Source organism: Haliotis cracherodii, unplaced genomic scaffold (assembly GCF_022045235.1).
Source record: "Haliotis cracherodii isolate W230 unplaced genomic scaffold, xgHalCrac1.p SCAF_11, whole genome shotgun sequence".
Lineage (NCBI taxonomy): Eukaryota > Metazoa > Mollusca > Gastropoda > Lepetellida > Haliotidae > Haliotis > Haliotis cracherodii.
The window spans coordinates 144,078-158,439 of record NW_027266266.1 but is presented as its reverse complement, the minus strand read 5'-3'; the positions used below and the strand labels follow the sequence as shown (position 1 = coordinate 158,439).

The following is a 14,362-nucleotide window of genomic DNA, read 5'->3' as shown; positions in this document are numbered from 1 at the left end:
CTCTCTGTGGGGATTCATTGTTAGAATAAGTCCCCAGTACCCCAAGTTTATCTGCCTGTTGGGTTTCAGAATCAGACGGGGTCCCCCAGTACCACATGCTTATCTCTCTGTGAGGTCTCTGTGTCAGACGGGGTCCTCCAGTACCACATGCTTGTCTCTCTGTGAGGTCTCTGTGTCAGACGGGGTCCTCCAGTGCCACATGCTTGTCTCTCTGTGAGGTCTCTGTGTCAGACGGGGTCCTCCAGTGCCACATGCTTGTCTCTCTGTGAGGTCTCTGTGTCAGACGGGGTCCCCCAGTACCACATGCTTGTCTCTCTGTGAGGTCTCTGTGTCAGATGGGGTCCTCCAGTACCACATGCTTGTCTCTCTGTGAGGTCTCTGTGTCAGACAGGGTCCTCCAGTACCACATGCTTGTTTCTCTGTGAGGTCTCTGTGTCAGACGGGGTCCTCCAGTACCACATGCTTGTCTCTCTGTGAGGTCTCTGTGTCAGATGGGGTCCTCCAGTGCCACATGCTTGTCTCTCTGTGAGGTCTCTGTGTCAGACGGGGTCCTCCAGTACCACATGCTTGTCTCTCTGTGAGGTCTCTGTGTCAGACAGGGTCCCCCAGTACCACATGCTTGGCTCTCTGTGAGGTCTCTGTGTCAGATGGGGTCCTCCAGTACCACATGCTTATCTCTCTGTGAGGTCTCTGTGTCAGACGGGGTCCTCCAGTACCACATGCTTGTCTCTCTGTGAGGTCTCTGTGTCAGACAGGGTCCTCCAGTGCCACATGCTTGTCTCTCTGTGAGGTCTCTGTGTCAGACGGGGTCCTCCAGTACCACATGCTTGTCTCTCTGTGAGGTCTCTGTGTCAGACGGGGTCCTCTAGTACCACATGCTTGTCTCTCTGTGAGGTCTCTGTGTCAGACGGGGTCCTCCAGTACCACATGCTTGTCTCTCTGTGAGGTCTCTGTGTCAGACGGGGTCCTCCAGTACCACATGCTTGTCTCTCTGTGAGGTCTCTGTGTCAGATGGGGTCCTCCAGTACCACATGCTTGTCTCTCTGTGAGGTCTCTGTGTCAGACGGGGTCCTCCAGTACCACATGCTTGTCTCTCTGTGAGGTCTCTGTGTCAGACGGGGTCCTCCTGTACCACATGCTTGTCTCTCTGTGAGGTTTCTGTGTCAGACAAGGTCCCCAGTACCCAGCCTTGAATCAATTCAATTCAATGGTTTATTGTATGAAAGGCCATTGGCCCATATACAAGTGAGTTACATAGACACACAGTTATACGAACAAATATTGCAGTATACGGAGTATCAAGACAACAACAACTGAATCAGGGCTAGCTGGTCACAGTGCCTTGAATTATTGAGTTTGGCATATGTAGAACACTGTCTTATATGGGCCGATGTGTAGAACACTGTCTGATGGTATGATATATTGCCTACTGTCTGATGCACGGGAAATATGTAGACCATTGTCTGATGTAGGCTGATGTATAGACTGCTGTCTGCTGCTATGATATACAGACTTCTGTCTGCTGGTATGATATATAGACTTCTGTCTGCTGGTATGAGATATAGACTACTGTCTGCTTGTATGCTATATAGATTACTGTCTGCTGGTATGATATATAGACTACTGTCTGCCGGTATGATATTTAGACTTCTCTCTGCTGGTAGGTTATGTAGATTACTGTCTGCTGGTATTATATATAGACTACTGTCTGCTGGTATGAGATATAGACTACTGTCTGCTTGTAGGCTATATAGATTACTGTCTGCTGGTATGATATATAGACTACTGTCTGCCGGTATGATATTTAGACTTCTCTCTGCTGGTATGTTATATAGATTACTATCTGCTGGTATATAGACTACTGTCTGCTGGTATTATATATAGACTACTGTCTGCTGGTATGATATAAAGCCTACTGTCTGATGCACGGGAAATATGTAGACCATTGTCTGATGTAGGCTGATATATATATTACTGTCTGCTGGTATATAGACTACTGTCTGCTGGTGTGATATATAGCCTACTGTCTGCTGGTATGATATATAGCCTACTGTCTGCTGGTGTGATATATAGACTACTGTCTGCTGGTATGATATTTAGCCTGCTGTCTGCTGGTATGATATATAGACTACTGTCTGTTACAGAAGAGGACCATGGTATTTTGGTTCAACATGATTCTTCCAAGGACAGCCGAACCGTTTTTGTCAGCAATCTCTCTTATAGTTTGGAAGAAGATCTCATCAAAGAAATGTTTATCAAGGTTTGTTTGTACATGCGACAAGCCTCTTTGATCATCAAAAGACATCTTGAGAACCATCAAAACCCAAGTCGTTGTAATTATCAAAACTGTAGGCCATTCACTTTGTTATGAATAACAGTAAATCTCACATTGTTTGTCCCTGGGATTTATTCTGAAGCTGTATGTGTAAACAATTTCATCTCCTCCTTATTGACTATCATTACTTCATACAGAAATGTGGAGTGAAACTCCCTTTGATCAACAAAAGCTAAAATATGTTTTCATTCTTTTTTCATGTTGCGACTGCACTAAATGAGGTTTCATTTGTTGTTACTGCATACCGGCTCATCTTGCCCCCAATTGCACTTCCCGAGGTTTTATTCACGACGCATCCTAAAAGACTTGTGTCAATGGACACAAGTGTAATTATGTCAAACATTTATGGGTGATGTTAGCTCATTCAAAATGGCCACAGATTGCTTGAAATATGAGTCTTTAACCTGTTTCAACAGTGTGGAGAAGTCATGGATGTGCGCTTGGTCCGAAACTACAAGGGCAAATCAAAGGGCTATGCCTACGTCGAGTTTAAGGATGAGGTGAGGCTTAATTGAAATATGTGATGTAGGTCTCTATAATGTAGATCTGTGTGATGTAGGTCTGTGTGATATAGATCTGTGTGATGTAGGTCTGTGTGATGTAGATCTCTGAGATGTAGGTCTGTGTGATGTAGGTCTGTGTGATGTAGGTCTGTGTGATGTAGGTCTCTTCAATGTAGATCTCTGTCATGTAGGTCTGTGTGATGTAAGTCTGTGTGATGTAGATCTGTGTGATGTAGGTCTGTGTGATGTAGGTCTGTGGGATGTAGGTCTGTGTGATGTAGATCTCTGTGATGTAGGTCTGTGTGATGTAGTTCTGTGTGATGTAGGTCTCTTCAATGTAGATCTGTGTGATGTAGGTCTGTGCGATGTAGATCTGTGTGATGTAGGTCTGTGTGATGTAGGTCTGTGGTATGTTGGTCTGTGTGATGTAGGTCTGTGTGATGTAGATCTCTGTGATGTAGGTCTGTGTGATGTAGGTCTGTTTGATGTAGGTCTGTGTGATGTAGGTCTGTGGGATGTAGGTCTGTGGTATGTAGGTCTGTGGTATGTAGGTCTGTGTGATGTAGGTCTGTGGGATGTAGGTCTGTTTGATATAGATCTCTGTGATGTAGGTCTCTATAATGTAGGTCTGTTTGATGTAGGTCTGTGTGATGTAGGTCTCTGTGTTTTAGGATTCTGTGATGTGGGTCTGTGTGATGTAGGTCTGTGTGATGTAGATCTCTGTGATGTAGGTCTGTGTGATGTAGATCTCTGTGATGTAGATCTCTGTGATGTAGGTCTCTATAATATAGGTCTGTTTGATGTTGATCTGTGTGATGGAGGTCTGTGTGATGTGGGTCTGTGTGATGTAGGTCTGTGCAATGTAGGTCTGTGATGAAGGTCTGTCTGATGTAGATCTCTGAGATGTAGGTCTGTGTAATGTAGATCTCTGAGATGTAGGTCCGTGTGCTGTGTGATGTAGGTCTGTGTGATGTAGGTCTGTGTGATGTAGATCTCTGTGGATACGATGACATGCATCAATGAAGTCGCCAAGCCTCACCACCTGATCCCCTTGTTGACCTCTTATGAAGGCTTGGATCTCTATGATGTAGATCTGTGCGGGGGAGACGTCAGTGATGTAGATCTATGATGCTCTTCTTTGAGGAATGTGTCGGTGTCTACTCACTGTTACATTCTCAAGAGAAAGTCCTTGTTGTTTTCTGTTTTACAGTTTTGTGTACATGAAGCCCTGAAATTGGACCGAGAGTTGATAGAAGGCCGGCCGATGTATGTCTCCAAGTGTGAAGACAGATCAGCGACCAGATCCAAGCCACAGTTTAAGGTGATTCATAGTTTCATAGTGTCTATGAAACAATCTGTTGTGATTAAATTCTGTCGTTAGTGATTTCCTATTTCCATATAGCTTTTTTCTGACATTACATTTAGTCTAGTGTTTGAAGTCTGGCCTTGAGAAGTTCTGGTATTTGTCTATGTCCATGGTGTCTGTGTTTCAGTTTGCAATGGAGATCGAGAAGAACAAGCTGTTTGTGAAAGGTCTCCCCTTCACTTGCAACAAGGAGGCTGTGACCAACATCTTCAGCCAGGTGAGTCCCGCGACAACACTCACTCACTCAATCACACAGCGGGTTATGAGTGAGTGAGTGAGTGAGTAACATATCTGATGAAGACTTTGAGTAATGGGAGACAGGGATGGACAAAATGTCTGTGCCTCCAAAGTGTGATGAGCAGAGTTATGTCCCCTAGACATGGCAGGATCCTATGATCATTGTTTCAAATCCCAGACTTGCCCTTGTTTTATAAGCACCATTCATGGGCTTCACCAAAAAGTGGTTGACATTTTGACCTGCATCAGTGAAGGTTTTCCTTCCAAATTATTCTGGGGGGCACAGGTGGCTCAGTCGTCTAAGGCGCAGGGATTCGCTGTGCAGAGTTGCGTCCCTTGGGCACGCCAGAAACCTATGATTGTGGGTTCAAATCCCGGTTCAGCCCGATTATGTTTCTAGGTTTGTCAGCACCATACCCGTGCTCGTGGGTTTCACCGAAGTGGTAAACATCTGAGACCTGCATCACTTCGGGCTTTTCCTCCCACATTAAGATGACTCGCCGTGATATAACTGGAATACTGTTAAAAGCGGCATTAAACCAAACTCACTCACACTCACTCTAAATTATTCTGACACCCTATGAAATAATAGAAATAATTCAAAATGGCACAAAATCCAACAGGTCCATTAACTGATTGTCATGTTTCCTCCTCAGCATGGCAAGGTGAAGGATGTTCGTCTTGTCACCTACAGGAGCGGTTCATCTAAAGGGATCGCGTACGTTGAATACGAAACTGAGGTAAGGGAAGGTGACCCATCTTTGAGGCACGTCTGAGGAGATTGTGTATGTAGGAGACATCTGCATCATTTCAATAATTATCACAGGTTATTCCTACTTCACATTGATCGACAGTTTGTCATCCTGTATCATTGCTTGTCAGGACGAGGCAACACAAGCCGTGATGAAGACGGACGGACTCCTGGTGGGGGAGCATACGCTATCAGTGGCCATCAGCAACCCCCCTCCCCGTAAACAGCCTGAGGCACGGAGGGGGGAGGAGTTTGGACGCACGCCGTCCCTGGGGAGTGGCAAGAAGGAAACTGACCAGTCAGTAAATTTTGTTCATTCATTTTAGTTCCTCGTGGAGATTCCGGGTTAAAATTGGTCCCTAGCAACCTATGCTGGTAGTAAGAGGCAACTGTTTGTTTGTTTGTTTGTTGTTTAACGCCGCACTCAGCAATATTCCAGCTATATGATGGCGGTCTGTAAATAATCAAGTCTGGACCAGACAATCCAGTGATTGACATCATGAACATTGATCTACGCAATTGGGATACAATGACATGCATCAACCAAGTCAGCGAGCCTGACCACCCGATCCCGTTAGTCGCCTCTTACGACAAGCATAGTCTCCATGGGTTGCCGACGACCTATTCTTCCCGGATCTTCACGGGTCCAATGGATTGGGCAGACAGGTTGTGTGTCCTCATACCCAGACGTCATGGATCACTGGATTATCTCGTCTGGTCTGAGTTGATTATTTACAAGCAGGCATTACATAGCTGAAATATTGCCGAGAGTGCCATTAAACAACAAACAGATCATCCAGCCGAGATATTGCTGCTGCTTCCTGCATCTGTCATGTCACCGGGGTGACACGATAGTCAGATCACGATATCGAATCTTTACGACAAACCGTGTGGAAAATTCTGGACCATAAATATTTCAGAGCAGGTTGAAAAGGAAAAGCTAGCTGTAGCCACATGTGTAGGGATGCTATTTTTAAGTTGTGAACTTAAATTACATTTTGTAATATTTGAGTGACAAAAATGCTGGGGGGGGGGGGGGGGGGGGGGCGGTCATCAAATGAGTAATGTATTGTAGCAAGTGTGTCATCTTGCATGGATACAAAAAAATGTTTTGTGTATATAAACTCACGATGCACCAATGTACCGTTTGACCCCAAGAATATACGATTGATTCATGTAAAAGCACCTTTCAATCAAGTTATGATAGGAGTTGAAATATCACCACCCTCCATTGCCAGTCATCCCATTAAACTCTCACACAACACATGGATGTTCCAGGCGAGGCAAGGTCAGGACTCAGGTGGCGCTCGTCCCGAGATCTGTGAAGCGAGGTCCATCATCGTCCACCATCAGTGCCGACTCCAACACCACCAATGGACAGCAGTCTGACAAGTCAACAGTCGGGATGAGTAACGCAGACTTCAGGAGCATGTTGCTACAGAAGTAGGAACACCAGTGTTATGTGGGAACAGAACCGGATTACCTGAATGTATGACAGCCTTGTTGAAGCACCACAGGCTGAACACCTTCATTTGTCTGTTTGCTCCATTCAAGACATTGCTTGGTTTTTATCCAGTAAGAAAACTCTTGAATGTTACATATGTGGACCTGTGCAATCGGTCCGTTCAGTAGCATGGAGTGATGAAGGAGCTGACACTCGCAGGTCACAGGTTGGAAGGTTGTTTCTCATCTGTTTCCTTACGTGGATCAGCTGATACCCGCCAGACTCAAATCACATGACGAGATGTCTCCACTCACCCAGTCTTCATCACAACTTGGATGAGAAGTTTATAATGTAATCTGTGAAACTGACAGCGTGAACGTCATTTTCTGGGTCCCATTTTCTGTACATTTCTAATCAATGTATATTATGTGAATAAACATCTTTTCTTAGCTGGTCTAAACTTTTATAAGTGGGTCCAGTTATGAAGTTATTGTGTCCTGCTGGGATCCAGCCGACATTCGATGGTTTGGACCTCTGATGTACCATGCATGTACCCCATGTTGGTCCTCTGCCTGATGGCCTGTATGTATGTACCGTGTTGGACATCTGATGGCCTGTATGTATGTACCGTGTTGGACGTCTGATGGCCCGTATGTATGTACCACGTTGGACTTCTGATGACCCGTATGTATGTACCGTGTTGGACGCCTGATGGCCCGTATGTATGTACCGTGTTGGACGTCTGATGGCCCGTATGTATGTACCGTGTTGGACGTCTGATGGCCCGTATGTATGTACCGCGTAGGACGTCCTATGGCCGGTATGTGCTGTGTTGGACGTCTGAATTATCTATGTCAGACCTGTGCTGGTAAGAAGCTATCAACAAAATCAATGTCAAATATATATTTATTTCCATATGTACAAAATCTGAAGTTGAGAGCACAATGTTTGTTTGGGGATGGTAAATATCCTGTATTAGGAATAAACACTAAGTATTTAGCTCGCCAAGGCTCGCTAAATACAATGTTTATTCCTAATGCAGGATATTTACCATCCCCAAACAAACTCGCGTGATAACCTCTATGTAAGTTCTAGTGTTTGAATGACCACTTGCATTTTTCACATTTCATTCATGCTCGCATAAATTTCAAGATTTACAGTATCTTCATCCTTTCTGTAGTTCTGACAGCGACATGAGTGAGTGTAAACTGCTGGGTTGATGTTCAGACAATTGTTTCTTTACGGACATTAACTGTGGGAGCACCTGGTCTCAGCTTGCTGGTGTTACATAATCTGACTACATTGAATATGCAGGAACATCAATCCTACCCAGAGAATATTCCTAGGAGATAAATAGTATTTTGTATCTTACATGTTATGAATATTCTCTTCAATACAAAGTCATTGTTATCAATATCTGTTTTGATCTTATCAACAAAAAGCACCATGTTTGACACATCCATTGTAAATGCGGTGTCAGGTCCCAATGACCGCAGCTCCCGATCAAAGTGGCACCACAGACCTGGGCCTCATCACTGCCTTCAAGAAGGCGTACAGCAAACACACACAGATGTTGATGAGGAGGAACTCCACAGGGCCAGCTCCCAGCCACAGTCGCAGGAAGATGTAGAGGATGCCCAGGTAGATGAGGGTCTGGTAACTTGCCAGGAACCGCAGACTCAGTCGCGGTTGGCGAAGAGCCTCGGCAGTTGTCTTCGAGGTCGGAGACTTGAGCATGTGATGAGGTCGGAGGGGTGGGGCGAGGTACACCTCGGCCATGCGTCCCACAAGATCCTGGCGGCAGTACAGACTGTTGATCTGCCCACAGAACTGAAGGGGAAATAAGTGCAGTTACATTTAATGGCAACACAATGAGCTTCAAATAAACAGGATGTGAATACACATGTAATACATCTGTGTTATCACAGGACAACACAACTTTAGTTAAGTGAGTTAAGCCACCTATGTTGGTCAGTGAAAGGGTTCAACAGGTCCTGTGAGTATTCTGTGATCTATAAGAGAGTTATAAGTATCTGTACCTGGCAGTTGATGAAGGAACAAAACTGGTGCAGGATGCGGACGAGGGTTGCATTCTCAAAGCTCCTGATTGGCTGCAGGTCTGGGTCTCCCTGGTAGGTGATGTCAAACTTCCGCATCCCATTCACAACCTGCCACAGACACATGCATGCAAGTCAGTGAGTTGTATAATGACACACAATCACAAATGTCATGTCTTTGAAAGGCATTTAGAAGTGACACACATAAGGAAGAGTATTTACCGCGGTATGTATGTCAACTTCTTTATAATGAGAATATCATTTTTCTTCATAATATTTTTATCAGAATGTATACTCCTTCAGTTGAATATATGCTATGAGGCAGAGAGCATATATACCCATGGAAAATAGTTAAGCAACACCCGTATATTTTCAGACCAGAAAACTTTAACGAACTAGTGCATGAAATGTGTAAAGGATCATAGCCAAGACTATCATGAAATAATGTGGGTTTTTTTAAAAATGTTACAGATTTGGAAAATGACTTAATTTCATCCCCCCAAAAATCTTTTACATATTTCATGCACTAGTTCTTTAAAGTTGCTCAGTCTGAGAATATACGGGTGCTGCTTAACTAATTTCCATGTGTATATATATATGTACCTGTAAGAACAACAAAAGTAGTAAGATAACAAAGGTGGATTGTCCTGTCCATTCTATTACCTATCAGTGCTATTTACCCCCAGCCTCCTGTTTGCCCATCACCAATCAGTGATACTTAAGTCCTGGCTTCCAGTTGTCCATCATAATCATCTGTCAGTGCTATTTACTGTTAAGTTCTACTTGTCTATTGCTAATCCACCAGCGCCAATTATCTGTTGTCTTCCCTTGTTAAGTTTCCACCTTTGTTATCTTATTACTTTAGTTGTTCTTACAGGTACATATTAGGGCGGGGACGGGTAACTCGGGTACCTGGGTCGGGTGGGTACTGAGTAGGGCCTGGGTACCTACAGGACTACCCGGAACCGTGGTTAGTCACACGATATATTGTTAAATGACAAAAATTATCTAGAACTCTATGGTTACACTACAAGTCACTAATGTTTGCATTTCTTTCTGACTATGCACCCATTCCTTTTGACTTTTCATATGGTTGAATAAGGATATAACTTGAGTACCCGGATAGTAAATTCGGACTCGTCCCAGCCCTAGTACATATATATATGCTCTCTGCTTCATAGCATTCATTCACCTGATGAAGGCGTAAGTATATACTCCCAAACCTTGTGTACCTCATAATATAGAAGTTGACATCCATAAATACTCTTCTTTATATGTGTCACTTCTAAACGGGTGGCTAAACAGAAATTCTAACCCAGATCTTCAATAACACTCAGACATGACTCAAAGAACCATGACAGGTCTGTGTAATAAACCAACAACATCATGACAGGTGGCATGCCGCCTTCATCGGCATTTCAACAGAGCAGGTGGTGACACCACAAACTTGGAGCCTGGAAGTGAATCCAAGTCTGGTCTGGGGTCATGACAGTAAACACTTGAAGGACTCCGCCCTGACATGACCGTACGTGCGAGCAGCCAGCTGTCAGTGGAGGATGGTGTGAATAACATACACACCTGATATTTGCCATGTTCTGTAAGAACGGGGCCGTGGTTGGTCTCGATACAGTCGGGCGTGGTGGGCTCCGTCAACAGACTATTCTGTAGGCTGACATCAGTGGGCAGCGTCATGTCCTGGAGGTCATCAGGCAGAGTGATCTGAAACATCACATGTGGCAACTCTTGCACACAATCAGACAATGTGCACTGCTTGGCAGTAAAAAGAAGTTTATTGATCATATTTGAGTCATATCTATACAAGGGTGGGCATACTTGAATTATATCTATACATCTATCAGATATATATAGTTCAAGTATGCCAACTCTTGTATAGATATATAATTCAAGTATGCCCACCCTTGTATAGATATATAATTCAAGTATGCCAACTCTTGTATAGAGTAGTATAGGTAATGACGGTTCTGCCGCAACTCCACTGGAGCAAGATTTATATACCTATATATACTGCTACTACAGGGGGAATTTTTTATGCCAAAATGATTATGTGATTCAACAATAGTCATGAGATTAAGTTAAATTGACTCCAGCTCACCAATACCTGGGGCCAATCAATGCTTCAGATGAGCCTAAATGGTAATGAAAATATTCTTTATTATTTTTTGCAATAAAGCGATATTCAACATTTTTATTAAGTTCTTCGTTCATTTTACTAGGAGACCAGACTATATAACTACACTCTTCTTGGAAATTGATAAGAAACAATTGATAACCGTATTTGGTTGGTTTGACATCACTGATATAATAAAAACCTTGCCGTAATTCTCTCCATTTAATAGCTTTTTCGATTGTTGTCTCCATTTTTATATATTTATGTAAGCATTTGTCTAAAATGTGATCTAACTATAGTAAGCAGTCTATTTTTAATCTCCAACCAGTTCTTTGGTTTTTGCACGGAATAATTGACGCGCTTGTTGCCTCCCCTGTTCTATGTTTTTTTCTTGTCTTCGCTAATACCACTGGTCTTACGAGAATTGGATCGAATCTCCTGCTTCATTGCATTGTATTTGGTGAGTTCCGACAGAACTAAACGAAACTCATCCTCAGATATCTTACAATCGACCATTGCTGTCGAAATATGATCCACAAGAAGGCGTCTTTTTCTTGTTTGGCACCCCCGATTTCGGCATCCCCCTACAATATTTTTTCTACTAGAGCATTAGGATGTGTCCAAAGCATACAACTGTGCCCAACGAATTTCCAATTGAACATTTGTGCCCAACTACAGTATAGAACAAAAATCGAAGAAGCGAAATATACAACTATGGAGAGCATGGGCATACGTGCTGAAATCCATGTGTTCCAACATATACTAGTGGAGAATGCATACGAAGACAACTTGCTACCCGATATATCCAAGGTAGACTATTTGGAAGGAAATCTGGGTAGAACACATCTAGAACCTTTGGATGGCCTGCCAATATTTGTAGACGATATGTATGTATTTGGCTATCTAGAAGAAAACGATATAGTATCTCTACGGGGATCTTTGTCTTGTACAACTGGAGAAAGTTGATCTGCAAAACGTATACTACAAGAAATACAAATTGCAACGCAGAAAGTATACAGATGTTGCGTGCATGCTACTATTGCAAATACAATTTCCTATATAGGAGGCTCTGGGAGCAAAATACGAGACACAATACAACGAATACAAAAAAAAACAGAATACAAAGTGAAGAAAAAATGGATGGAAAGATTTTCCAAAGAAGAACCCAAAGGTATATTTGTGTGCAAAATAGATGTCTCCGAGTTGTCCCTAGAGGAAACACAAAAAGGGTTCGATGCACTACACACGCAACTATATTCCTTCGGATACAAGATATATTCCATAGACTATACCAGAGACTTTTCTGGTGTACTAGATAGGAAAAAACTAGTGGAATACCTACAGAGCGAGGGATACTTCTACAAGGTATACAATACGATTGTGGAGAAAGAGAAGGAACAATTCTAGACAATACAGCGTCTGTAGGAGAACATGTATGTACTTCGGTATACAGTAGGAACAATAGAACATTTCCCACGAAGATATACAACAAAGTTGTTTCCAATTCGAAGCGGGGGACGTTCAGAATCCAATAGGAACACATCTTTGCGAATATGTAGATTGTCCAAATAGACACCTACGAAAAACATTTTTGCATCCAGACGTACAGAAAAGAGGTTGTTCTAGAATAGAAATATCTGTGTATGCACCAGACGAAGACATAGGACCTTGGGTTGTTGACGAAATTCTAGAGTTGGTATCCCCCAAAGAAGAACCACTATTTCTTGAACAACCACCAGAAAACCAATGGAGAAACTTGGCAAAGAAATTGGATAGATGTTGTATAGTCGCCTCTAGACCTCGTGGGAAGATATTTGTAGCATGGTATGCACACACAAAAACTAGGAGAATAGCAGGGATACATATACATCCGAAAAAAGAGACAGTAGAAGATAAGAAGAAATGGGAAAGAGCAGTAGAATTTGCAATTGGAGACTTTGGGTTTCGCGCTTGTCCAATATTTCGTATAGACATCCTATCTTCCACAAACGAAGGTGTAGAGTTTGGACCACTTCGATGCTATACAAAAGCAAAGGATTCCAAAACTATTCTTGCGCCATCCAAACAAACAACAAAAATATCCAAGGCAGATACAAACCCTTCCATGCTTCTCCCAAGCACAGAACACATAGAATGGATATTCTGGAAAAACAAATCCCACAGAATAGGAAAAGAAGTTTCCCAATTCCAAACAATAGATATGGAAACCAAAAGACAAATATCCACTCTTTCCAGATCCACTAGAGAACAAAGATTGCAAGACATAGAAGACTGGTTGGATAGCAATCTATGGAAAGAAAACATTGCAAATATACACGAACAAAGAATACAAAAAGAAAAGGAGGAAAGGAAAAAGAGAGAACAAGAAATAGAAGAAATACAAAAAACATACAAGAATATAGAAGAATATAGAACTGCATCTACAGAAACCAAAAATATTGTAGAACAAAATTTGGGAAGCTGGTGTAGAAAGGTGTCCGAATTTTCGGGAAAAACTATTTCTATACTCGGATGGAAAGGAGAACGTGATGCAGCTAGATGTATCGAAAATATCGAAAATGTAGATGTATATTGTTTTCCCGCTATTTGGCAAACAAAAAGACTGCGAAAGATACTAAAATTGCTAGAAACAGCTGCACAACACACAACACCGGATAGATATGGAAAGTCTATGTATTGGATCCCAATGGTAGAAGGAGACGAATTGTCTTTGCACGTGGAAGAAACAAAAATCTTCTACAACAATGAGAACAAAAAAATAGAATACAATCCACTAGTTGTAGAAAAAACACCAAACCAAGAACTACTAGCAGCAAATACAAAGATAGACAAATTCGAAGAAGAAGTGGAATATTCTTCCATACAATATATAGAAAAAGCGCCAGCATTGAAAGAATGTACAAAAGCATTGGATTTGGAAGGAGAATATACATGTAGAAAATTTGCCAAAGGTATATTTCGAGGATTGGAAAGGACTATTCTGTTTCTACAAACAACAGATGGATCAGAAATTCCAGTATATGGAACATTTTTGCAAGAAGAAGTTGCAAAATTAGATCCCTTGGGTACATATACAGCACCAATACTATGCAAAATAGGGAGAAAAAAGAGAACAATACATAGGAAGAAAGATAGATTGGTATCTATATCTGCAAAACACTAGTACGCAAACATACCACAAGGTCTGTATATGCAGTATAGATATAACTGGGCATAGATAAGTCATATCTATACAAGGGTGGGCACACTTGAATCATATCTGTACAAGGGTGGGCATACTTGAGTCATATCTATACAAGGGTGGGCATACTTGAGTCATATCTATACAAGAGTTGGCATACTTGAACTATATATCTATACAAGGGTGGGCATACTAGAATTATATCTATACAAGGGTGGGGATACTAGAATTATATCTATACAAGGGTGGGCATACTTGAGTCATATCTATACAAGGGTGGGCATACTTGAACTATATATCTATACAAGGGTGGGCATACTTGAACTATATATCTATACAAGGGTGGGCATACTTGAATTA

At 42.3% G+C, this 14,362-nt stretch overlaps 2 protein-coding genes across 4 annotated transcripts in view; one reads left to right on the top strand and one right to left on the bottom strand.

Annotated features, from left to right (window-relative positions):
* Positions 1–7,084, top strand: part of LOC139456073 (squamous cell carcinoma antigen recognized by T-cells 3-like) — a 38,634-nt gene extending 31,550 nt beyond the window's left edge. The window contains exons 17-23 of one of the 2 annotated variants that reach the window (XM_071237579.1): positions 2,145–2,260; positions 2,752–2,835; positions 4,049–4,159; positions 4,332–4,421; positions 5,098–5,181; positions 5,324–5,490; positions 6,471–7,084. In XM_071237579.1, the coding sequence (XP_071093680.1) occupies positions 2,145–2,260; positions 2,752–2,835; positions 4,049–4,159; positions 4,332–4,421; positions 5,098–5,181; positions 5,324–5,490; positions 6,471–6,639 (821 nt within the window). In that variant the 3' untranslated portion in view covers positions 6,640–7,084. The remainder of the gene's footprint in view (positions 1–2,144; positions 2,261–2,751; positions 2,836–4,048; positions 4,160–4,331; positions 4,422–5,097; positions 5,182–5,323; positions 5,491–6,470) is intronic. The other variant, XM_071237580.1, reaches the window with a different exon arrangement.
* A 470-nt stretch (positions 7,085–7,554) lies between these two features.
* Positions 7,555–14,362, bottom strand: part of LOC139456072 (sphingomyelin phosphodiesterase 4-like) — a 76,675-nt gene continuing 69,867 nt past the window's right edge. For both annotated transcript variants that reach the window (XM_071237577.1, XM_071237578.1), the window contains 3 exons: positions 10,272–10,412; positions 8,676–8,804; positions 7,555–8,466 (listed from right to left, as the gene is read on the bottom strand). In XM_071237577.1, the coding sequence (XP_071093678.1) occupies positions 8,140–8,466; positions 8,676–8,804; positions 10,272–10,412 (597 nt within the window). In that variant the 3' untranslated portion in view covers positions 7,555–8,139. The remainder of the gene's footprint in view (positions 8,467–8,675; positions 8,805–10,271; positions 10,413–14,362) is intronic.